Here is a 26,143-nt window from a genome sequence, read left to right on the forward strand (position 1 = left end):
GCGTCGCGCGCAAGGCAACGCGGCTCGTTGTTCTTAGTTTCACGATACGCTTTTGCTTCGAAAATCTGATAGGATTTTCTTGGTTTAAAAGTCTATAAGACTATTCCCTAATATGTATATGGAATTTAGGTAAAGAAAAATGTGATATAAAATAAAGTATAACAGAATGCAAAATTTATTTTTCGTAGTCAGGTACCTATTGATATTATCTCATTGCATTAGCAGGTTTACCAACTATTACGTTTATTTATCATACGTTTTTTATTTCTCAAATGTAGCTGAGGCAGTATTTAGATTTTTTTTCTGCTTTAAATAGTGAATCTGGCAGGCGTGTGTGATTCGGTGTCCACTGGGAAGTGTGTTCACTTGAGCAGAATTTGGAATTATTCCACCTTAAACCCAAAAATACCCGTGATAATTGGAAGAGTCCTAATATAATATTTCTGAAGCATTTGTGTAACTCATTGCTATAAAGTAAACAAATTTGCTACTTCAAGGGGATGAAATGACAAGACCACCGAATTCCTGTCACTGAAAGGACCCTCACGTCTTCCTAGTAGTTTTGTCATTTTATATGTTTCCGAATGTTTCGAAAAAGGAATGACATACACAGCTGAAAAAACACACCCTTTTTTCTGTATTTAGGAAGAAAACTAAGCACTTTTTATTAAACAAATGTCGGTTATTTCACTTCTGCACTTGATTCCGTACACGTGACGTGGGTAAATATTTTCAATGGTTCGACATATCATTCACATGATAAGCAACGTGAAAGTCACTTCCTGTACGTATAAATCCGTACACTGACACTCAACGTGGTTTAAGCAAACTAAAGTCAAAATGTGTGGTTTTCACGCTTTGTTTCCATTTTTAAGGTGTAGCGAGAATATCGCTTTCCCAAAATCCTCTGCGTCGGCACGTTTGCGTCGCTAACATGGCGTCTCGCACGCGCACGCTGCCCAAGTAGAAGCACGGCAGAGGCTCGTGCGGAGGGGTTGTGCTATAGCGCGAAGAGGAGTCCGGCTCGCGGCGAGTCACGTGACGGTACAACTTTATTAACGGATAATGTTAGCAGACTGGTCGCGGGCATTAGTACAAACTCGATGCTTGCGTTTATGTAGCATGCTCGCTCGCTTGCTTGGGCTTGGCTGCACACTACTAGCACAGGCACAGCGCTGTGTGAAAAGCATTGTTTATATCATTATACTAGCTTCCTTTAACTCTGTCCTCAGATTTATTATGTTTAAACTGACGCTTGAGGCCACATAGCGGAAAGGGGTAAAGTAGCTAACTAGTTTGCTGACTTGCGTTGAAAAGTAAGCAAAGAAGACACTAAAAACCCAGGCTGATGTGTTTTGAACTGAACTGGCTAATAATGATGCCGTTGCGTTGTGTGATTTTTAGATGGAGAACATGGCAGAAGTAGGAGATGGCACCACGAAACGGGCCTCCTCAGGTGAAAATGTTCGAGAGTCGCGTCCTGGACACGCGACAGTGGATGAGGCCGAGGGGGGGGCTGGTTCTGAACCCCTGTCAGATGGACAGGGACAGGAAGAGGGCAGTTCGCACCCCGATGTGTACCGCTATATCAAAGGGGACCTGTTTACCTCCGAGATCTTCAAAGTGGAGATCCAAAACCTACCCAAGTTCATAGGCTTCAATGACCTGAAGAAGTTCCTCAACAAACATGGGCTGAACCCACACAAGATCAAGCTGTTTGGGAGGCAAACATTTGCCTTTGTCACCTTTAAAAGCCAGGAGGAAAGGGACAAGGCCATGAAGGCCGTGCATGGCATGATGTGGAAGGGCCGCGTGCTCAGCGTGCGCCTGGCCAAGCCCAAAGCTGACCCCATCCTCAAGAAGAGGAAGCAGCAGGAGGAGGATGAGGAGGAGGAGGAGCAGCAGGCCACCGGTGGCGGGCAGCCCGAGTCCAAGCGCCCTGCTGGCGCCTCCCGGGGACCTGAGGAAGAGGAGGTAGCGCTGAGCAGGCAGATCGCCGATGTGGTGACGCCGTTGTGGAGCGTGCCGTACGAGGAGCAGCTGAAGACGAAGGAGCGGGGGGTGCAGGCGGTCCTGCAGACGTTGGCTAGGTATGGCTCTGTCATGCTGGTTAATGGCATTGTGGGAAGATTCCAGCAATCTCAATAACCTCATCCTGGTCTCGAAGTAGTCTGATTATTGCAACTTTATCTTTCAAGATGATGTATGTTCATTTTAATTCTGCAGTGTTTTTCTTTATTCTTTCAGGTGATGCCTTTTTCCAAGGCCACTTGCAAGGGCATTTGTTTGTATTCTGAGCTACTTATCATTTACTCAGCTGGGTCATTATTACTCTGTTTATTCAGGGACAGCAGGTACTGTAGTGATTTGAGCTGCTGCCTTGCACTCAAAGGACCCAGGTTCAAATATTACCTCCTGCTTTAATATCCTTGGGTAAGGTACTTGCCCTGGATTGAGACAGTAAAATTACCAAGCTATACATATGTAAATCATGGTAAGTAAGTAATCATTGTCAGTTGCTTTGGTGAAAAGCGCCTGCTGAAGACATAAATGCAAATGATCATTGGCACTACAGCAGGAGTAGATTGTGAGTCCTGGGCTGTCAGATTATATGACAACTTTTTTAACCACCTAGCAACCTGTTGTCTTTGTTTTTTCTGCTCATCACTATTTACTTTCCTCTCTCTGTTTATAGAGAAATAGGCAACAACAACAAAGCTATGTTACCATGGTTGTTTGTCCAGAAAGAGAAGTATAATAAAATGTGCTGTCCACTGGAGGGGATCTCTCCATCTCCCATACAGGTACACTTGTATTTACTGCTGCTTATTGCTCTCAGGTTGCCTGCATGCCTTTTGCTCCTGTTTATACGTTGTTTTCATGAGCTGTCCGCCCACTCAGCAAAGGCTGCTTGGCAACCTGATTAGATGTCTTTCTGTTGCATCTGTGGTTTGCCAGTGACCAAATTGCAGGCTTTGCAATCAGTCAATGTAACAAACTCCAGATGTACGCCTCCATTCTTCACCCAGCCGTATCACGGCAACCAGGCGTGGGGCAGTAATGGGGTCTGTTATATTCCCTGCACACTGGCAAACACCTCTGCAAGTGCATGGGTCAAATTGTAGCTCCTCACTGGCTTTCCATTAAAATGAATGTGGAAAGGAAGTGATTTTGTTGTTTAATCCCACCTCTATTTTTGTGCTGTCTGTCTTTTGTTTTGTTTAACCAGACTGAATACAGGAACAAATGTGAGTTTCTCATTGGGATGGGAGCTAATGGGGAGGACAAGACTGTAGGATTCCGCCTGGGGAAGTACAAGGGTGGATCCTGCGCTGTAGTGGGGCCCTCTGACACTATCCATGTGCCTGTAGAGACCAAGAGGGTGGTTCAACGCTTCCAGGATTACATCCGGTAATCCTTTACACCAGTAACAACTCCTATCATTACAGGCACCCTTTCTGTGTGCAGAACCCTTTCTTGTCCATCAGTGTGGACAAAGATTGCATGAGGTGCATGCAATTCAGCATCAAATGTATGAGCAAATCATTTTAAAGTAAATACATTCCATGCCACGTTTCTAAAAGAAAAAAAACCCCATATGCTGAACCTCCTCTTGTTGTAGCTGGCGAATCTGATGTTAGTACCAAAGCTTTGTTTTATGACCATCTCTCGATGCTACTTTCTTTATGGTGTGTTCCCCAGAACAACGCAGTACTCCGTTTATAGTCCTGAGACATACGAAGGTCACTGGAAGCAGTTGACTGTGCGGACCAGTCGGACCAGTCAGATCATGGCTATGGTATTCTTTCACCCACAGGTACGTTGTGTAAGTCACAGATCGCTGTTAAAATGTGTCAGTTGCACTTACCTTACGTTACAAGTTTAAATGATAGGAATGGTTTGATGAATGACTTTTACAGTGGTTTATTTTTGATTTTCAGATGGGTTACCAAAGCTCTCATGTGGGTCACACATTTGAAATCAGTATTTTTGTGTGGGTTAATCAACAGTTACTCTCTTACTGAAGTGAAAATCTGCAAGTTTAACAATGTGTTCTGCCAAGTGTTTGTGTTAGCTGCCCACCCAGTTCAAGGCTTGGATCTTATTAGTTTCCAGTTCCACTGAGGGTTACACAGATGGAGACACAAATGTTTGGCCTCCATAGATTGTTTAAAAAAAAAACATAAAATTGCTTAAAAGGAGAATGGAAAATGGAAGTATCTCAGTCAAATTGATACTTGTTATGAATGCTGTAGAAAATCTGCGTAAAATCATAAACATTTTAAGCCATAAATGACAATTGCCGTCTTCTTCGTGTAACATTGTAGGCTGAGCATGAAAGCACATACTCAAATCTATTCATCCACCCATCCATCCATCCATTTTTTTTTCCCTGCTTGTCCTAGTAGGGTTGCGGTGGCAACAGGGAGAGCAGAGAGGCCCAGCCGCCCCTATTCCCCGCAACTTACTCCAGCTCAGCCCTGGGGGATCCCCAGCCATTCCCAGGCCAACTGTGAGATATAATCCCTCCAGCGGGTCCTGGGCTGACCTCGGGGCCTCGTCCCAGTTAGCCATGCCTGGTATACCTCCAAAAGGGGGTGCCCAGGGGGCATCCTTATCAGATGCCCAGACCACCTCAACTGGCTCCTCTCAATGTGGAGGAGTAGCAGCTCTACTCTGAGTTCCTTCCGGATGTGTGACTCCTCACTCTATTGCGGAGAGTGAGTCCCACCACCCTGCGGAGAAAACTCATTTCAGCTGCTTGTATGCGCGATCTTATTCTTTCGGTCATTACCCAGAGTTCATGACCATAGGTGAGGGTAGGGATGTAGGCTGACCGGTAAATGGAGAGCTTCACCTTATGGCTCAGCTCCCCCTTCACCACTACAGTCCGGTACAGCGACCGAATTATTGCTGTCGCTGCTCCCAGTCTGCAGCCGGTCTCACACTCCCTTCTTCCCTCACTCGTTAACAAAACTCCAAGATACTTAAACTCCTCCACCTGGGGGAAATTCTCTCCCCTTATCTGAAGGGGGCATGCCATCCTTTTCCGTGAGAGAACCATGGACTCAGACTTGGAGGTGCTGATCCTCATACTAACCGCTTCACACTCTGCTGCAAACTGTTCCAGTGCCCGTTGGAGGCAGCCATGTGACAGTGCCAAAAGGACATCATCATCTGCAAAAAGCAGACACGTCACCTTCCGACTCCCACATAGAATGCCCTCCTGACCTCGGCTGCGCCCTGATATGCTGTACATGAAAACCACGAACAGGATTAGAGACAAGGCACAACCTTGGCGGAGTCCAACACCCACACTGAACGGGCTTGACTTAATGCTGAGTATGCGGACACAGCTCTCGCTTCGTGTGTACAGAGACCGAATGGCCCGCAGTAGTGACCCTGGCACCCCATACTCCCTAAGCACCTCCCACAGAATTTCTCGGAGAACACGGTCATAGGCCTTCTCAAAGTTCACAAAACACATGTAGAATGGATTAGCAAACTCCCATGCCCCTTCAGTGATCTGTGAGAGGGTAAAAAGCTGGTCCACTGTTCCATAGCCAGGATGGAATCTGCATTGTTCCTCTTCAATCTGAGGTTCAGCTATCAGGCGGAGCCTCCTTTGCAGCACCCTGGCATAGACTTTACCAGGGAGGCTGAGAAGCGTGATACCCCGATAGAAGGTCCCCTTTCTTAAAGATAGAGACCACCACCCCAGTTTGCCAATCCAAAGGCAGTGTCCCCGAGGTCCATGCAACATTGCAGAGGTGTGTCAGCCATGACAGCCCTATAACATCCAGGGCCTTAAGCAGTTCCGGGTGAATCGCATCCACCCCCGGTGCTTTGCCCCCGTGGAGCTTACCAACTACCTCAGTGACTTCCACCAGGCAAATGGACTCTGACAGCCTGGAGGCCTCTGGCCCTGACTCCTGTAAGGGAGGCATATCTCTCGGGTTTTGGAGTTCCTCAAAGTGCTCTTTCCACCTCCCGACAATGTCCTCATTAAAGGTCAGAGTTTCTCCACTCCTGCTGAGCACAGTTTGAGCGAAGCTCCTCCCTCCCCTCCTGAGCCGCCGGATGGTTCTCCAGAACATCTTTGACCGATAGTCATTTTCCATAGCCTCTCCAAACTCCTCCCGTGCTCTGGATTTTACTTCTGCAACGGCAGCTGCTGCTGCCTTTTTTGCCTGCCAATACCTGTCTGCTGCGTTAGGAGTCCCCAGAGCCAACCAGGCCCTAAAGGCCTCCTTCTTCAGCTTGATGGCTTCCCTCATCACCGGTGTCCACCAGCGGGTTCTTATATTGCTGCCATGACTGGCACCAACAAGCTTTTGGCCACAGCTGTGCCTGACTGCTTCCGGCTCCTCCCCCCCCCCAGTGAGGTTACATTCCACTAGCCAAGAGCCAGTTTCTGTCGCGAGAGGCCGCGACACCGTGCCCGCTCCTGCCGCCTGATACTCATCACACCCAACCCCCATGTTGGACCTTGCGGGAGGAGGGCCCACATGCCCCCCCACACGTTGCCTTTTCGGGCTGAGCCCAGCCGAGTTAACATGGGCTGCCCGGCCACCAGGCGCTCGCCTAGGAACACTACCCCTAGGCCCCCCCAGGGGTAGGTCCCAGTGACCCTATTCTGAGCAGGGTAAACGTTCTCATGTTTACTTTTTCCATGGAGGTTTTTTGATCGTTTTAGCCTGGATCTTCGCTGTTCACCTTGGAAGACCCTACCAGGGGCTGCTTCTGACGGCATAGCTCTGGAGATCCCTAGATCACGCAACCCCTTCCGCCACTCCAAGGCCCCGATCCAGGAAGGGATAATCAAATTTATTTCAGATAAATTCAATTAGTGGTTAACTTTGATTTCTGTGTGGTTAGACTTCGTTATTGAGAAGAAATTTTGGCTTTGCCTAAAGTTTATTGGCATACACTTTTTTCCATATTATATAGTATCTGGCAATGTTAAACAGTAGGATTCTGTCCACATAATCATTTTTGACTTGTTACATTTTAGAAACTTCCAGAGGATGAGCTAACAGCCCTGAAGAGCTCCCTGAGGCAGTACTTTATGGAGGGAGCTGGGAAAGAGAGTGGAGTGACATCCCTGTACTTTGTGAGAGAGGGCCAAAGGTGGGGCTTGACCAGTTCATTTGACTTGGTAATATAAGGAATGCAGGATGTATTAAAGTGTTACCCCTCCTTGGTGACAGTATGGTTGTTTATTACACACTAGGACATCTCCAAATGTTGAAGACCTTCCGTGTGAGCACGTAGCCGGAGAGAAATGGATTCATGAGGAACTGCTTGGCCTGAAATTCCGCATCTCTCCACACTCCTTCTTCCAGGTGGAGTTACCTCACTTTTAACATACATGACTGCTGTATGTCGGCCGTACTGGGCAGTCGTCACCAGCTTAGCTCTGTAAGATGATAGCTTCATTGCAGTGGGTGGCATACTGGTTAAGTGTGCCACCTTCCACTCGAAGGACCCAAGTTTGAATCCCACTTCCTGTTGTAGTATCCTTGATGAAAAGACTTACCCTGAATTGATACAGTAAAAATGACCCAGCTGTATAAATGAGCAAATCACTGTAAGTAGCTTTACACTCTGAGTTACTTTGAAGGGGACTTTCCTCTGAATCTAGGCAGTCCTTGACTTACAATGGTCCAGCTTACGATTTTTTCGACTTTATGATGGTGAGCTGGCAATAAACATTCAGCAGGAACCGTACTTCGAATTTTGACCCCCCAAACCCCCCCCCCCCCCATGATGCGGGGCAGCAGCAGTGATCCGTGTCACTTACCATGATTGCCGGACTATAAGCCACTACTTTTATCACACGCTTTGAACCCTGCGGCTTAAACAACGATGCGGTTAATCTATATATTTTTACGGGCTAACGGCCTATAGCGGGCGCTCTAGCAGGAAGCGCAAGAGCGTGACAGACAGGCAGGAGAAATAATGCGCCGAGGAAGTCGCTAGTTTGATTGACACACGTTAATTGTGTTTTGAACAGTCATTTTGCACGTCATGCGCACACCCTTATCATGGAAAACACACGAAGAAATGCATATGATGCATCTTTTAAGTTAAAGGCAATCAATCTGGCTGTAGAAGAAGGAAACGGAGCCGCTGCACGTAAGCTTGGCATCAATGAATCGATGGTGAGACATTGGAGACGGCAGCGTGAAGAACTGACTCAATGCAAAAAAACGACAAAAGCTTTCAGCGGTAATAAAAGCAGATGGCCTGAACTTGAAAACGTTCTTGAAGACTGGGTGAACACACAGAGAGCAGCCGGCCGAGGTGTTTCCACCGTGCAGATCCGACTGAAGGCCAAAACAATCGCCACCGAAAAGAAGATTGAAGATTTTACAGGTGGCACAAATTCGCCACGGAACGAAAGTGACGTTGAGAGCGACAACGAAAGAGAGACTGAGAAAGTGTGTGACGAAGTCATTCTGAGGCTGTTCAATTCCGACACTGAAGACGACGAATTCAGTGGTTTTAGTGAGGAAGATGAAGAGAGCGATCAATGACTTTTTTTAAAAGGCTAACGATCAACAGCTGGTAGGCTTGTTATTTTTTTAACCGGCATGTTACTATAATGTAATTTCACTGCTGCGTTACTGCCGTGTTAAGGCACTGTTCGGAAAAAAGCCGGTATGGTTATCTCATTTTACTGCTGTGTTTAGTAATTAAACATTTAAAAAAATCTTTCTATGTACCATCTTTCTGTGTACCATAAAGATATCGTGGTTCAGTGTGAACCTGCGGCTGATAGGCAGGCGCGGCTTATAGTCAGGTGCGGCTTATGTGTGTAATTTTTCTTAAATTTTATGAAATTTGGGTGGTGAGGCTTATAGCCAGGTGCGCTCTATAGCGCGGAAAGTACTGTAGTTGTGTTTTGTGCATAATGTCACAGGAATGCCCATCTGTGTCTCCTGCTACTGGTGGGAAGAAGAAGAGGAGGGCAATTATTTTTGAGGAGAAACTCAAAATAATTGCCCAGCATGAAGCTGGCACGCCTGTAATGGCCATTGCACATGTATGCTAGGGTATGATGTTCGGTAGGCTAGGAGTATTAAATGTGTTTTTGACTTACGATGGGTTTTGCGGAACGTAACCTCATCGTAAGTCAGGGACCATGTGTAATTGCAAAGGCTGTCCAATTTTTGTACAGTTTTGGAGTCTCGACATTTCACTATAATGTTTAACAAAAACCACTCATTCTCAATTTCCAGAAACTGCATTTTACTGACAAAATGTGATTTTTTTTTTTTTTTTTTAAACAGCATGTTTACTTTGTGATTCCATTCATGTTACTTATATATGAAATAGCCAGCAAGCAAAAAATACTGTGTGCGTGTTCTGGTGGTATACAGAAGGAAAAAACAAAGGAAAACAGTTGTAGAAATTTAAAGTGGAAAATAATGCAGCATGAAAATGTAGTCATAGTACTGTACTGCATTATAAATACTGTGTCATTGTACTGTACTTGTATTCTATATTTTACATTACATTTATTTAGCAGACGCTTTTCTCTAAAGCGACTTCCAATGGATACTATGTAGTGTTATATTATTAACATGGTATTTTATTTTAACATGAATAATGTATAAAGTTAGGGGAAAATATGGGAAAGTCCTATTGTACAGCATAGCATTCGTCCATGTTAATTGTTTATACTATATCCTCATGATATATATTATTATCGGTACAAGAAGATTTGACGATGAAGTTGAGGTATGACAACTTCATTGGAATGGAACCTTTTCGAAAACTCCCAAGTGTTCAGCTGCTCCAGTAGCCTTTATGTCTGGTGATGTCAGTGGCAGGACGTACTAGTGCTAACTCCTGTCTCGTATTGGACCGGGATGCTGAAAACCGCTTTACCTAATCATGGTGCTTTAGCGTCTCGTTCATCTAAGGTGTAATAAATTTATGGCTTGTCTAATTACAGGTAAACCATGCTCTTTTTTTTCCTATTACAACTTATTGGAATGTCTTCTGTATGAAGCAAAAGGTGGTGATGCAGTCTTTGTGGTATAAATATTTATTTTAGACAGGGGAGTGACTTCCTATTTCTGGCAATACTTTTATATGCACATTGACTGAGCTAAAAGTATTCTATTTAATAAAAGTTATTTTTTTCTTCCACAAGTCCCATTATAAGTCAAATACTATCTGTTGAGAAATGTAGAGGTCAAAAGATTGACTGGATGATGAGCTGTGATCACTTTTGTCGGCATCAGATCAACACGCTGGCTGCGGAGGTGCTCTACTCCTCCGTAGGAGAGTGGGCCCAGCTGGACAAGGACAGCACCGTGCTGGACGTGTGCTGTGGGACGGGAACTATCGGCCTCTCCTTAGCTAAGGTAGGTGGGGTGGGGGGGGCTACCTGCACTACTCATATCTCCGCACATTTAAGTGGTCACATGACTTTCTGGCCTTACAGATTTTGATGGAAAGATACAACACATAATATTCATGACATTGATATTAAAGGGTGTTTGCATGTATGCAGGCTTTTGAATTTGGTTACAAGTCAGGGTGGCTGTCTGAATGCAAACTTTGCTAAATGTCCATCCTTGTCAGTTTGATCCAGTTGGCTTGCGTTCTGTGATCATTTGCATTCTGAACTTTTCCGTTTCCCCCCTGCTGCAGAGGGTGAAGAAGGTGATTGGCATTGAGCTGTGCCAGGAAGCAGTGGAGGATGCCAGAGTCAATGCTCAAATCAATGGTTCGTTCTGCAGACAGCTAGTGCAATTTAATGCTTAATTACATCTCCTCCCAACTCTTGCATGAAACCCACACAAAGTTATCGAACTCGAAACAAATGTCCTCAAGTTTTGCCTTTAAAGGTCAAACTTTGTTTCTACTACAGGTTTAATGTGCCACCCAAAGATGAACCGGCCTCTCTTCTGCCATGTATTTTGTTGTCTTTAGTTCTGGATAAACAACAAAATCTGAGGATGAGCTGAGTCTCTGATATGAGCAAGAATTGCTCTTTTGTGTCTTAGGCCTCAGCAATGTGGAGTTTCACTGTGGAAAAGCAGAAGATATATTTCCCTCGGTGCTCAATGCCATTGTTTCCCCTAACCTGACAGCGATTGTGGATCCTCCCCGTGCAGGTCTACGTAAGTATGTATAGTCAGTCACTTTGTGTGGAAACAACTGTGATGTCTGGAAAACTTTTACTGTACAGCTTCCATAATAATAGTAATGGTAGTAACTGTTACATGGTATCTTTAAAAGCAGCTTCTCAGGTTTTTTCCCCCCATTAAGAGCAAAAGCAGGATACAATAATTAAATGAGAAGCAGTTTGTCAACATGAAAAATGGAAACAATACAATGCAATAGCAAACTAATCCAAAGTTTGTAATGCCTGTAATAATAAGACAAGTAGAGGGGAACAAATGGAAATGCACCACAGACCCCATGAAAATGTTTGTCCAAAAAGGTTGTGCAGTTTGCATGCCATCAAGAAGCTGCTGGCAAGTTTGTCAGAATAGATAAAGCTCCCCTAATTCTGTAAATTGCCCCTTCGCTGTCAATCTCCTGCGTATGGAAGCAGAGAAATCGTTGCCACTAACAAACAGCTGAATGCTTTTTTTTCCCCCCCAAAAAATGGGGAAAAAAAGGTACCAAGTCATGATGCTCACATTTGTATCTTAAAAAATTGCATTCTGTCCCCAAGACTTAACCATTAATTTTTGTCTGGGGTAGGTACATATGTTAAGTAAATCTTTCAAACGGTAAATGCTACAGTTCTGTGCCTCTTTGTGGTCTCTTCAGCAGAGCTAAGATTTCCACCTCTCACGGTGCAGATTTTAAACTTTTAACATTTGAGACTTTAAGAGGTGCACTGGATAATTTGCCATTTGTTTGGAATGTCTTGCACTCAATGCAGACTCTAAAGTGATCCTCGCGATCAGGAGAGCAGAGCACCTCAAGAGGCTCCTCTACGTGGCTTGCAACGCTAAGGCTGCCATGAACAACTTTGTGGAGTAAGTTCTCACCTGTACATTTTACTGTCCCTCGTGCTACAACAATCACTGTCAAAGTACTCAATCTTGCCGACAGCTCGTGACAATAGAACACCCATTCCTCACTTAAAGGGTTCTTTTGTACTGTGAATTTGTTCCACCTTGTTGTGGTCCACTTGTCACCTTAAATCAATAAAAATGGCAAAATAAAAGGTATTTTATGCATGACAGTGATAACATTTCATGATATTTGTAAATATTTCCAGCTTGTCTTTTAAAGTTAACATACTGTGAAGCAGGCTACACCTTAGATGGAGACACTTTGACTTGGCTCAGAGGTGTTCATGATGCAAATAATTTTTATACTCCAATTGTATGGCTTTGCAGCCTTTGCAGGGCGCCTTCTAACCGCGTGCGTGGGGCACCCTTCCGGCCCGTGCGTGCCCTGGCCGTGGACCTCTTCCCCCAGACCCCGCACTGTGAGATGCTCCTGCTGCTAGAGCGGGTGGACTACAGCTCCCAGGGCAATGGTGGCAAGGAAGAGAAAGAGGAGCAGCAGCCAGGGCTGCGCTGATGGGCTCCCGTTACATTTGGCCGTGCATAAATCTCAGGATGAAGGGTCATACATTCATATAATGAAGGTTATTAGACTTTGACAGCAGTTTGTGGAATGGCTATTTTCATTTACATTGTTTTTTTCTGGAAATAAAGCAGTTTTTTTTTTTTTTTAATTTGCATTCACGGAACACACCATTACCTTTGTTCAAGTGGCAAAGCAGTAAGGAAAGTCTCCGTAGGGCTTTAAAGCAGAGTAAAAGTGCAAAATGCTTTCGTTTCATCCGGGCAGTGAACTATTTCATTCAAGTGTTCTGATGCATTTCAATCCTATGAGCCGCTAGCTGGAGTAGAGAGTGCTGAAACGCTGTTGCCTGCGGGTTACCAGCTTGAGCGTCTGGCCCTTCGACCAGAGGTAAAGTTGAAATAAACAGCTGCGCCCATCATCCCCGACAGCTACTGTGCATGCAGCTCTGGGTGAAGGTGCCACAGCCGTACAACCACCCCCAGTCCTGGTATTTTTCTCCAGATAAAAGTTTTATTTGCATAAACAAATTTCACTGAAAAAGTCAGCGTACTTAAGTCACGATACAAGACTTAATTTCCTAGGCAGCATTACCTCTAGCAAGTCACTCCACACCTACAAGTCCAATGTTAGAGTATAAAAACAACCCATCCACACACCAACGTGTTTCGCAGGACAAAATACAAGATTTCTCTGGACAATAATGCCAAAAGCACATTCTTAAAGCATCCTAATCTGTATTACAGCAGCTTTGTGCTCATTTGCACTAGTGAAATGTTAGAACAAGTAATAAATGCTGTTTACATTAAGGAAAAGCACGCACACACACACCAAAGTACTTCACACGATGACAGTGCACAGCAGTTTGTTCCAGCAGTTATTGCATGTTTCCTTTCCTGTAAATATGTAATGCAGCAACCTACAGTATTCTATAAAAATGCATAAGACCGTATTTAAGCTTTGGTTCACAACAGCTTCCTTTACTACTGCACTTAACATGAACGTTTTGTTCGAGGTAAAGAGTACCACCTTCATTTGCGTAGATTGCCTCTTTAAAAGTTGATGTTCAAATATTCTCTTTCACTGTTTTAATTCTGCACACAACTGTTAACATAGATGGCATACAAAAACACAAATGTATACTGACAAAAACACTTAAGACAAAATCAGCACATGCTAAAGGCAGTTTTGCCAGAATATTAAAATTACTGACAATTTTTTTCTTCCTTTACTCCAGAGCAAGTGTATCCTGCACAGGTGCTATTTCAGCAGGCTCAAGTAAAAAGGGCTGTCCCACAACATGGGGGACCTCGATCTCACACACTTACACAATACCAGCCCTCGGCGCGATAAGGTAACTAAGGCAATACATGATCACTTATTGTTCTGTCCTGGGAAAATGCATCTTGAAAAGTTAATTCCCAAAGATGCAATTAAACCACAGCTGCTATACCTGTCGCAACCTGCCTTTATCGTAGATGTTTCTATTATGACTCACTGTTTAAATGGGACCCAAAAAATAAAAACCCAAAGCCAAGTGGTGCATGGGCTGAATCAACTCTCCCCCCACCTACAGTACCACGTCCAGCTCTTGCGCTTGTGGTCAAAGCAAGCCGTAAACGTTTGTAACGTAAAGAAAACACAGACTTAAGCTGCAGTCCCCTTTTTCCACATCCCCATATATTTCTGTAAACACTAGCAGCTAGAACACTAGAAACTATAGAAGCAAATTAGTATTTTTGCATTTAGATTCACACTTTAGTTGTGCTGGAAACTTCTGTATTTAAAAACGTTTGTTTTCTACTGGTAACGGCAGAGCTTTACTGAAAACTACAGCGGACCACTGAAGACAAACAGCAGTTTTCATTTCAAACATCCACAATAGAAAGTATATACACAATATCAGTCAGTCATCAAAAATATCCTGTGTACCAGTGGCTGCTGCGTGCACTCAAAGCTCGTTTCCAGAAACATCCATTTCAAGCGAATGACTCTTCAAATAAACAGTTGTATGTGACCACTGCGTTGGTTGCTTTGTTTTTACTCTCTGTGAAACCATGGAGGGGTGAGGGGGACCAGTCGCTGAAGTGGAGCACAAAGTAACCCTTAAGCACGTTCATTTTAACACTCTGTGTGGTCAACGAACTCAAAATGTAGAAAATCTTGTCAAATATTCTAAAATATAATAGCAAACTTTGTCAGACATGGTGAGCATCTCACATATTTATGTTTAGAGGCCCATGTGTATGAGGAGTGAGATCTGCCCTTCAATATTGCATTTGTCATGTCCTTAGCATCTCCCTTGTTTGCAAAAAGAAAGGGAAAAAAAAAAAAAAAACCATGAAAAGTAAGCTTGGTAACAGTACTTCAGTTAGAAGTTGCTGCCACTTGTATTGCCTTTCACTCAATGATGCATAAATTCAAGCGTATGCATTTCTATTCTGATGGAAAAATCGGTATCATGTGCCAGTGCCACTCAATTGAAAATATCCTCCTAAACATCAACAGTACACAGGGGCTCACTGCCAGGCTGCGCAGACTCCATTATTGTCATTTTTGGCTTCTTCCTCGTCTCTTCCTGCAATGGAAACAATACTTCAGTTGAATCAATACAATAATTTTACAACACATTTTAGTACATGTCAAACTAACTGCCAGCCACATTTGCTTCTTCAATATTAAATGTATTAGCTTCAAAAGGACACGTGAAACATCTGAAGGTTCATCCAAATCCCCACTTCTGTCCTTTTAACAACAAAATGTCACTGACTTTTCCCCACATTAACATCCTGCACACAAAAGCAAACACAGTGGTTACAGCTACCACTTTCCACCCAAAGGGCCCAAGTTAAAATCTGACTCCTCCTATAGTATTCTTGACCCAGGCATTTACCCTGAATTGATAGTGTAAAAATTACCCAGCTGTATAAACAGGTAAATCAATCGCTGTGGAGAAAAACATGGGCTAAATAAATCAACATAACTGCTGTGTAGAGGGCACATTTTTGCAGGCACACGAGAGAATGCTCACCCTCTCTCTCGCCAGTTTCCTCATCTCCTCCTGCAGTTTGTTCAGGATGTGAAGATTTGGCTTGTTCTTTTTGGCATACTGCTGAAGTTCAATGACACTTTTATCTGAATTTTCCTGTCAAGTAACAACACTGAAATTAACATCACTGCAGCAAATTTGCTCCAAAGCATCCTTCGTATTTTACCCTCTGAAATGTCATCCTTAGCTGCAGACCTGACATTCTGAATAAAAGGAACTTAGTTAATTGATGCTGGAGCAAACAGTGATGGAGTCAATAAACAGTAACAGCAGTGCTGTGTACCTTCTTCACCATCTTATTGCTCTCTCTGCCATACATCCGCAGCAGTGAACCCCAGTTCTTTACATGAGGGTGCAGCATCTGCAAGATCTTCTGAGAAGCCAGCTGTTTCCCCACTCGCTTGTTCTTACCTAGAAACACACACACTCATTCATCAGTCATCATTTGCCAATACACAAGCAAAAATTAAAAATGGGGATCAAACACTGTGTGTTGTTCAATGGCCAGAGTGACAGCTGTACTTACACCAGCCCCGCACAGTGTGTTTGCCACAAGTCATGACATATTCACTCTTCTGGTTCTTTCCTGGAATCACCTCAAACTTGATACTGGTGTCACCCATCCCGTGGTTTCTGTACAGGAGTGTTAGTACATCACAACACCAGTTTCTCTATACATAGAAACCACAAGCTTTTTAAATTACTCAGTAGTAATCAATAATAATTCTTGTCTCTTCTCATCGGCTCATCACGGCCTACAAAACTCACCTTTACCCCGATACATGCAAAACCTGAGAAACACCTACACCCCAAAAAGAGCACTGTGCTCCTCCACCTCTGGCTGCCTGATGGTCTCACTCATGATTTTGGCTACAATGTGGTGGAATGAGCTCCCTCTCTGGCTCCGAACTGCTGAATACCTCTAAACGTTTAATAATCTCGAAACATCAGATCCATTTCCGTCCTGACAGCTTCATAAATAAGTCTTTCTGTTAGTTACTTTTATCCCCATTTTCTGCTGTTTGTCACTTTTATGGGAAGCTGCATGAAAGATGTGATCCAACAAACAAGCTGTGCTTTGATGACTGTATTTGTACCTAAAGTTCTTCATCTGTTGTGTAATGCACTTTTGTTTACACCAACATTATTTATCCTGAAGGAAATTGCAAAAAAAAATAAATAAAAATTTCTTTCTAGAGTAGTTATACAATTCAAACAATTTTATGACTACTGTGGAATAGTACATAATGTATGCGCACACAAAATGTCATGTGAAATGTAACAATCTAACACAAGAAGCAGAACATGGAAATCTGTGGGAGTAACGGGTGTGTTTCTGCAGCTACAAATGCTAACAGGCCAACATGACAGCGAAGGAAGCCAGAGAACTTCTTCAAATAGCTGCAGATGTTTTTCAGCTACAAATCACTTAGGCTTTACAGGATTCCAAAAACTTCTGTTGAGCTTCTTGTACACACTGATCTACATACATCACATCAAGTAACACACACACACTTACCTCTTAAGGCACTCATGAAGAATCTGATATGGTGACAGCAGGCCTGCTTTGTTTGTCAGCTCATACACCCTTGAATCCTCAATACTGATATGATTAAAATACTGCAAGAAGAGGGAGGGAGAGAGAGAGAAAAAAAAAAAAAAAAAAACTGTTGACTTACCACATCATTGAAGAGCAGATGTGAAAATCAAAGTCGAATTAAACAAAACATCTTACTGAAACCCATCCTGTCAACGTGTGCCTTTGATTTCCATTCAACAGTATTATACAGATAGTTATTCGGGAATGAGCGTACAGGTGGACATACTGAAACCATGTTCCGACCGAATGTGTCAAATGAGGACGAAAATTACCTCTAGTTCATCTCCTTCAATTGGCTTTTCCTCAGAGGTCTGCTTCACAAAGTCAGGAATGAGGATTTCCAGTGTTGCTCGTGCTGAAGGAAGTTTAAGCGGTGAGCCACCAAAGGAAAATATAAACTTGCTCCGATTGCAATGTGTAAATGGTGATAAACAGCATTTAATTAAAATAAGGGGAGGTATAACAGTCTTGTTTGGAAATAAAAGCCAAAGACAATTGATCCAACAAGAACGAATGATTTTTACAGCCTTTAATCAGAGTTAAAGAGCAAATTGCAGTGTAATTTGAAAGTGCAGCCACTTCCTGTGGGAAGAGTGATGGGGAAACATTTACCAGCTTTATTCTTGGCTAGCTTCTTGCTGCTTGCAGTTCCTGTCCCATATGTGACTCCGTCTATAATGACGGATGCTCCAAAGGGCTCACTTGGGTTTTCTGGAGGAAACGGAGATTAGGAGCTTAACCTGAAAGCCAGCCTTGCGGTTACTGTAACGGTGACAGAGGCATCTCGGTTTGCTCAGTAACATTACAAAAAAGTCAGGTTCTCTGGCTTGAACGTGTTAGCAACAAGGGGAAGATAAAAAGACGGCAAAGCGTTCAACTCATTAAAGCTACTTACCACATTCAAAAAAGTTGTAAACAGGTCGAACCTTAAGAACACGTTGCATATATTCATGAAGGATGCACACTTCAGATTTCCCATTTGGGTTGATGACAAACTCTGAAAAATATTATACAAGAAAGTTTGTTTGCCAGCAATGCGAGTGATCCGGCAAGTTATAAAGACAGTTGCACAGCTCACCACATACCCTTTTTTGTAGGAGCATCCTGTACGGAGAGCGTGATGAGCTTCTGGTTGGCTGGCAGGATGGGCCTCTCCGACTCGGCCTGTTTCCTCTTCAGCTCCCTGTTGAACTGCCGACGTTCGGCCCACGTGCGGAACTTCTTCACAGTCACTTGCTCAAAATCAAAGCACTTTTCCAAATAGCCACGGAACTCCTCAATGTCTTCAGTGATTAAAAAAAAAAGAAAAAAAAAATTAGAAGCGAAAGAAAGGATGATGAATATGTAGCTAAACAGAAGAAAAATATGCATTTGACTTGTCCATGGTTTTATTTTACCTGGTCAAAAATCCACTAATTTATGTGCCATGTATGAATGACAGCTTTCTGAATGAAGCACACAGCTGTGAGAAAGAATTCCAGCTCTCATAAACTGAAAAGACTAAGTCTGAACTGTACACAGGAAAAGCAAGTGCACACTTTAGTTTGGGAAAACAGAGTGCTACCGTTATTGCTAAAGAAGAGGATTTCAACTCAAAGGTGCGATCCCTCAAAATTTCGTAAGCCTCGCTCGAGGGCACCCTGGCAGAGCTTCATGAGCTCAATTTCTGAGCTCCGACAGCATCAAACTACTTAACAGCTTAAATAAAAAGAATCTGGGTGGTTCTCAAGACAACACCTTGAATGGAAAACCAGCACTAAAAACTAAATGAATAAGTGAGGAAACCACTACATACAGAGCCTTAAAAATGTATTCAGACCCTTAAACAATTGCCTTGGACTGAATCAAATGGTACGCTGAAATTTTAACCATTTTTTTTCCAAAAGTAATGATTTTAAGGTGACATTAAAAAAAAGTGTTATGCTTTCTTTGGTCAAGGGTCTCGATACTTCTGTGAGGCATTGTGTTCTGGAGATAAAAAGGACAAGACACTGCGTCATGAGGGAAAAAGTTTCGCATGTGATGTTGAATCGAGTCTTACCAACAGACTCATCTTTGCACACCTCCACCTTGGCTTTGACCTGACCCAGTGCTCCCTGCGCCATCTCACAGCTCTGAGTTTCCTTCTCCCCTGCGGAGGCTTCTGTGCCACCAGAAGTACCCTCACTGCCATCGCCAGATGCTCCAACCACACACTCTTCCGGGGCAGTGGAATCTGGCTCGTCTGCCCGCTCTGCTGGTTCTGCCTTCTCCAGGGAGGACTCCTGATTTGGAGTGACCTCCCCATTTTGTTCCCTTTCTTCTTGAGCCTTCATTTTCTTGTAGTGCAGGCAAGGAATGCTGCTGATCGGTGGGTCATGTTTCTGCCATGAGCAAAACACAAGATTGCAAAGTCCGCAAGGAACTACACACCTTCCATTCACTTTCTTACATCGACTTCCACTTACATTTATTTATTTAGCAGACACTTTTCTCCAAAGCGATTTCCAGTGAACCGTGTGTAGTGTTATCAGCCCACACACCTTATTCACCGTGGTGATTTACACTGTTAGAGACACTACTTGCAATGGGTTACTCATCCCTGCATCAGTGAAACACACTCTCTCTGGGTCACTCACACACTTCCCTGTATGTTCATCTGAGTTCATCTACTGGGTTCCACACCGACGACTGTGGTCATTTGCTTAAATTTTCATAGTTGGATGTGTCGAATCACTAATACCTGTCTGATGGACAGCTGCACAACAAATTAAGGTAAAAATGTTTAGAAATTCTATAGAAAATGTGTCATCTGTATCCTGTTTTCAAAATTGTTTCCACTAGAAAGCACCCACAGTTGTTACAAACTATTGCAGTTTTAGGCAATTTACTTTTTTGGGCTTTCCACTACGGACCAAAATTGGACAGGTGCAAAATTTGATGAGACTGGTAAAATGTTAAATGTACCTGTTGTGTAGACAACCAAACACACATACCCAAAAAGAAAAAAAGGGGGAAAAAACCTTATGTGCAGCCCCAATTTACAATGCAGCCTTAAGAAAAGCACAACGTAGGATTCAGAAAAATTGAAAGCCGACAAGTGACAGTTAGTAACACACTCAGATGGACTATGCATATTAATATCAGTGACTCCCCACACTGGCCATGGTGGATCACAAAGTGTACAGGATTTAAGGATAATAGACTATTTGAGTACTTTAAAACTCTTAAAACCAGCAGCACATTTGAGAAGCATTTCAGCGGGCAGTGTGAAGGTTCAATTGAGATCTTTTACAAACAATTGTGATTTTGTACAGCCCACATCTTACCCTGATGCTTCCTGTTCCAAGGAAGTAGGGTCTAGACCAGGTAACAACTCTAGTTTCCCTGTGAAGGTATACTGGAATGCCGGAGTTATGGAATGTCATGATCCAGCCATCGGGGAGCGGCTCTGTGGGGGGGCGTCCGCGGCCTGTGGATGGAAGCCAACATGTAAACGGCTTAAAATTTGGTCTCCAAAAAAGAGCGAGAAACTGAAATGACTAAGGAATAGAACTCCACTGCAACAGGCATACCAACAACTGTCATATCTCAAACACCCAGGAAAGAAATGTTTATGAAGGTCAGTCAACTGTGACCGATGTGAATAAAATGTTCCCAACACAAAACATTAATGCGCTTTCAAGCAGAAGTGGAGGTCTGCCACTTCTGCAATATCAGAGACCAATAATAAATGACAGGCACAATGAAGTCTTACTCTTAAGAACAGTTTTGATTTTGGTCATCATGGGCTGGACCCCACTCTCCCCATCGGAAGCATGGTCACTGTCACCACCAAACTTGTCCTCCATCAGACGCATCTTCTTGGGCACAGGCATGCCTTCCTCCAGTAGTGCATCAACATCATTGTCAAAGTCCTCCTGGAGGAAAAGATCAAGCAGATGGATAGACAAAGCGACAGATAGAGGTGGGTAAGGAAAGACAGACAAAAAGACAGACAGAGAGCAAGGAAGCAGGGAGCGAGAGAGAGAGTCCCCTTTTGTCAGTCTTCCAACAGCTACCACTTTCCAGATGACTGCTTCTCCAACAAATGATCACATGCAGCAATGTGGGAGTAGAAAAATGAATGGAAATCATGACTCATACAATATAAAGAAAGGAGCAACGTTCAAAAAGAACATGGGCCTAGAGAAAGACACAAGGCTGACTGCATGTATACAGGATGCCAACATAAGCCAGCTTTATTCTAACCAAAGTTCAGAAAATTAGGAGAATGAAGCATCAGAGAGGTGAACTTGAATTTAAAAAGTGAGTCTTTCTGATGTGACATGTACATTGTGACCAAAGTCTGAAAAGTTTTAATGAAATTAAAACACATCCAGGAAAAGCACATATACACTGGCTCCTCAATTCATGAACATATTTGGAATCAGTCTGTTCATAACTCAGACTTCTAACTCACTCACTTATGCCACAAAGTAATACTGAAAAATCTACATATTACAGATGTCATTCCCTTTGTTAATCAGTTAGCTCTGTAAAAAGCTCAGACAAAGCAATACTAAATTTAAATTAAAAAAAAAAAAAAAAAAAAAAAAAACTTTCATCCATCATCAATAATTACTTGCCCAACCCCTCTCCTGAAAGCACAGGGTCCACTGGGCAGGATGGCAGTGCACTCGTGCATTTCTTCTCAACTTCAAACTACATAAAAACACTGGACCCCATTCTGTTTTTCCTGTTGTACCTCCAACTAACGGCCGGACATGAAATCGCAGGTCGCTTTCAATGAGGAACAATTTTTAAAAAATATTTTTTCCACTGCTCCCTTTTTTAAGTAACCAAAGAAGAAAATCTGTGTAAACGTGTCATTTGACTGTAGTATGAGGAGTCAGTGTAAATGCACCAAAATGGACTCACTTCTTGCCATGCATTACGTTTACATGTATTGATTTAGCAGACGCTTTTCTCCAAAGCAACGTACATCTTGTAGTGCGCAGCACTGCAGCAGTCCAGGAACTGTCTCTAAGAGCACGAGAGAGCATGAGGCATACCTCATAGGAGTAGTTCAGGCCTTCCTCGTCTGCTTGTTCTCGCTGCACTATGACCTCAGATATGAACCCTCCCCGTTCTCCATCTTCGGCCTCCAAGAAGTTGTGAGTCAGATCTTCGAGCTCGTCCAGAACTGCAAACTCCACTCTGTTCTCCTGCTCTGCCTCCACCTCTTCACCCTGCCTCCCGGCACCATTAGCGACCCCTGCCCTGCACGTGGCTCCGAGCTCCTCCGGGCTCTCGTTGAACTCACCATTAAAGCCCTCCAGGCCACCCTGGCTGCCTGCCTCTTCACCTGTACCTGTGTACAACACCTTCCTATCTTTGCTCCTGCTGCTCTCTGTAAAACTCACGCTGATCTTAACGTCTTTAAGTAACTTCAGGTCGGGGAGGAACTTTGTGACTGGAGGAGCGTGACGGGCCGTGCTGGGACTCGGGGAGCTGGCGTCAGACTCCTCCGGGAGACGGCTACTGAAGGAGGCAGAGCCTTTGGTGAGGAGCTGAGCCTCCTCGACGGATCCCCTTTCCCCTTCTGGGGTGTACATGTGTCCATCACCACCAGAGCCAACGTCCATTTCCTCTGCGTCACTGGACGTTTGCAGGGGAGGTGGTGGAGGTGCTGGAACATTAAGGCGCTCCACATTCACAGCATCAGGTGGCTCTAATGGGAGCGGGGGTAAGGGCTCCTTTGTCTCCATTCCCTCGCTACTTGAGAAGTTAATATTGACTCAAGTACAGAATACGCTAAAGGGACAAAGTAAGGATCCTAAATCTGTCTATCGACGATAAGCGTAGAACTCACACACATACATGCAGAAGTACATTCCGTGCAACTCATAACATGTATTCACGTACAGTGTTGAATACGCTAAGCTGACTACATTGTTCTTTTCATTAATGTAGACAGCTTTTTAGAATCACTGTCTCAATTATTGGAAATCACAATGCACTCAGCTTAAAGGATGGCCAGATGTGGACAGGGACCATTCTCCACAGCTGGATCTCCCACAACGGCTGCAAATGAGAGAAGGCAACAGTCAGGGCACATCTGAAAGCGAACGACGGCCACTTACGACTCCGTCCATAGGAATCACAAGAAGTTAACGCAGAAATATAGCAAACAAACACGAAATTCAGGAGAGAAAAACCACCAGATATGGAGATAAACAGCAGCACTGATCAGCAATCATCTGTGGAGAAAGGCAAACACGAGTATGTGGAATGAGTACAAATAATTTAATAAAAGCCTGCTGCTTCGATCTAACTGTTGATATTTAAGATTTTTCTTTACATTTTCATATTGCGGAGAGAGGGATTCTGGGAGCTCCAGTGCAGCCCGCTTCTCCTCCAGTCCCCGCAGCGGAAAATTCATTTAAACATAAGAAAACAGTAACTCTGGTCACGGACTTAATGAATGCAGAATGAAATTTTAAAACAATATTTCAATATGTAAATATGCAGGTAAATAAACCTGTGTGGCCCCGCGACAGCTCGCATAGGATAGCTACTGCTACTAAACTCAGTCAGTCAGAGCGACAGCACAGGCCAGACTCAGTCAGTCGCAACCAGCCACCGCACTCCTCCGAGATCTGCCTCCACCTCGAGCACCAACGAGCTGCCACACATCAGTTCTGTCCCGTTTTTCCTCACATTTTAACTGAGCTAGCTAATGCCTAATTATGATTCGCAGGTAGCTATTTCGTCAGCCTGGCGTGACCATCATCACATCCTGCAAACGAAACACAGGGATGCAAAGATTAAGAACAACCTTCGTGTTGAGGGACTTACCCATTTACAGTTACGTAATCCTTCTCTTCCCTATTTAAATCACTTTTCACTTTGAAACAGAATTCAGACATCTCGATCTCCCTCCCTGCCCTCCGCCATCTTGGAAGAAGCCTCAATGCTGGCCGGACTCCTCCCAATGCCGGTTCTCCTACAGTTTACGGTGCGACGGCCAGGTGGCGCAAAGCGGGTTTCCAATCATCCAATCAGAAACGAGGAACGAGGCTTTTTTTTTTTGTACAGCCATGGCTGCGCAAACGCAGCGCCCAATGAAAGTATAGAATGTATCGTAAACGTCCAATTAAAATAAAACACATTGGAGAACTTCAGAAGTGAGGGGAGCGCGTGCGCAGTAGAATTCGAGACGCGACGGTTGAGTGTAGCGCTCCTGCAACTGAATGGCGAAATTAAAGCATTTGAACTCATTGCAACTATTTAGTTATTGGAACTGCAGCGCTTTTTAAAAAAAATATAAATTATGAAATGCATATGTTTTTCACCATGTTAGCTGTATTCTTCCAAAACAGACAAACAATTCAATATCTTTGCAGATAGATGGCACTCACAGACTTGTACAAAATCGCCCCTCTGAAGTAGACCCCGTTGTTATACAGTTAGACTGGGGAAGGTAAAAGCAATAGATTACCAGTGTAATTACATTTACGTTTAATAATTCCTTATGTGTGTTTGTACTGTACCCGAAAACTGAAATGTTGTGACCATATTGCACTTTTGACAGACATGTAAAGCGTGTCTTCATTAGACTTTACAACTGATAAAAATTTAAAAACAGTTTTTCACCTACTAACCTGAAGTAGTGGTTAAGGACTTGGGCTTGTAACCTGAAGATTGTAGTTTTGACTTTGACTTCCCATTCCTACTATATTACCATCAATTAAGGTATTTTACCCTAGATTGATAGAGATACTCTACTGTACAAATGGGCCAAACAGTGATATCCACCTTTGACCAGTAAGGCACTGACTTTTTCAGAACCATAGTCACTATTTCCAAATTCACTTTCTTTTTCTGTTTAAACTTTTTTTATAATTCTTATTGAATTTCGTTTACTAGGATTTATTTTAGCCAAATCCTGTGTCCAGGGCAACATGCTTGTTAATCAAATGTACAATGATTTAGTCATTTATACAGCAGGGTATTTTTACTGTATCAGTTCCAGACAAATACCCTGATGAAGGGTAATACAGCCGGAGGTGGGATTTAAACTGGGAACCCTCTACTTCCCTTCCTGGATCGGGGCCTTGTTGTGGCAGAAGGGCTTGCGTGATCTAGGGCTCTCCAGAGCTATATCGTCGGATCGTCGGGAGCAGTATACTCCTGGTAGGGTCTTCCAAGGCAAACAGGTCTGGAGTGAAGATCCAGACTAAGACGATCCAAAAACCCCCATGAAGAAAGTAGACAAGACAATGTTTACCCTGCCCTCAATAGGGTCACCGGGACCTACCCCTGGAGCCAGGCCTGGGGGTAGTGTTCCTAGGCAAGCTCCTGGTGGCCGGGCAGCCCAAGTAACCCAGCCGGGCTCAGTCCGAAAAGGCAACATGGGGGGGCCATGTGGGCCCACCACCCGCAAAGTCCAACATGGGGGTCAGGTGCAATGCCTTTCAGGCAGCAGGAGGGGGTGGGGTGGTGCATGGTGTCACAGCCCCTCGTGGCAGAAACTGGCTCTTAGCACATGGAGTGTAACCTCACAGGGGGGAAGGAGCCGGAACTGGTGCAGGATGTTGAGAGATACCAACTAGATATAGTTGGGCTCACCTCCACTCACAGTATTGGCTCTGGAACCAAACTCCTCGATAGGGGGTGGTCCTTCTCCTACTCTGAAGTTGCACTAGGTGAGAGGCGCTGGATGGGTGTGGGGATACTCACAAGCCCCTGCTGGCTGCCATACATTTGGAGTTTGTCCCGATGGACAAGAGGGTCCCCTCAATGTAACTTAAGCTCGCAGAGAGGAAAACTTTGACTGTTGCGTGTGCTTATGCACCAAACACCAGCTCCGAGTATTTGACGTTCTTGGAGAGAGTGGGTGTGGTTCTGGACAGGACTCCACATACAGACTCCATAGTCCTGCTGGGGGACTTCAATGCTCA

General features: G+C 43.9%; 2 protein-coding genes across 5 annotated transcripts; one reads left to right on the forward strand and one right to left on the reverse strand.

Annotated features, from left to right (window-relative positions):
* Positions 1 to 12: 12 nt before the first annotated feature.
* Positions 13 to 14,908, forward strand: trmt2a (tRNA methyltransferase 2 homolog A). Of its 4 annotated transcripts, none has more exons than XM_018762522.2 (13): positions 13 to 129; positions 876 to 1,044; positions 1,405 to 2,090; positions 2,696 to 2,804; positions 3,230 to 3,411; positions 3,703 to 3,817; positions 7,016 to 7,131; positions 7,235 to 7,346; positions 10,257 to 10,379; positions 10,669 to 10,744; positions 11,025 to 11,141; positions 11,915 to 12,011; positions 12,378 to 14,908. In XM_018762522.2, the coding sequence occupies exons 3-13, from the start codon at positions 1,405 to 1,407 to the stop codon at positions 12,562 to 12,564; spliced, it is 1,920 nt and encodes a 639-aa protein (XP_018618038.1). In that variant the 5' UTR covers positions 13 to 129; positions 876 to 1,044; the 3' UTR covers positions 12,565 to 14,908. The 4 variants fall into 4 exon arrangements, with proteins under 4 accessions (XP_018618038.1, XP_018618041.1, XP_018618039.1 ...); XM_018762523.2 differs by lacking the exon at positions 13 to 129 and adding an exon at positions 737 to 784; XM_018762525.1 differs by lacking the exon at positions 12,378 to 14,908 and having other exon boundaries at positions 11,025 to 11,145; positions 11,915 to 11,990.
* Positions 14,909 to 15,001: 93 nt separating this feature from the next.
* Positions 15,002 to 24,155, reverse strand: dgcr8 (DGCR8 microprocessor complex subunit). The gene is made up of 14 exons (XM_018762521.2): positions 24,039 to 24,155; positions 22,253 to 23,264; positions 20,956 to 21,118; positions 20,528 to 20,670; positions 19,261 to 19,582; positions 18,305 to 18,502; positions 18,115 to 18,216; positions 17,832 to 17,930; positions 17,492 to 17,574; positions 17,139 to 17,239; positions 16,146 to 16,252; positions 15,903 to 16,030; positions 15,602 to 15,715; positions 15,002 to 15,148 (listed from the first exon to the last, which is right to left on the reverse strand). The coding sequence occupies exons 2-14, from the start codon at positions 22,946 to 22,948 to the stop codon at positions 15,065 to 15,067; spliced, it is 2,340 nt and encodes a 779-aa protein (XP_018618037.1). The 5' UTR covers positions 22,949 to 23,264; positions 24,039 to 24,155; the 3' UTR covers positions 15,002 to 15,064.
* Between the last annotated feature and the right edge of the window lie 1,988 nt (positions 24,156 to 26,143).

This window comes from Scleropages formosus, chromosome 12 (genome assembly GCF_900964775.1).
Source record: "Scleropages formosus chromosome 12, fSclFor1.1, whole genome shotgun sequence".
Classification (NCBI taxonomy): domain Eukaryota; kingdom Metazoa; phylum Chordata; class Actinopteri; order Osteoglossiformes; family Osteoglossidae; genus Scleropages; species Scleropages formosus.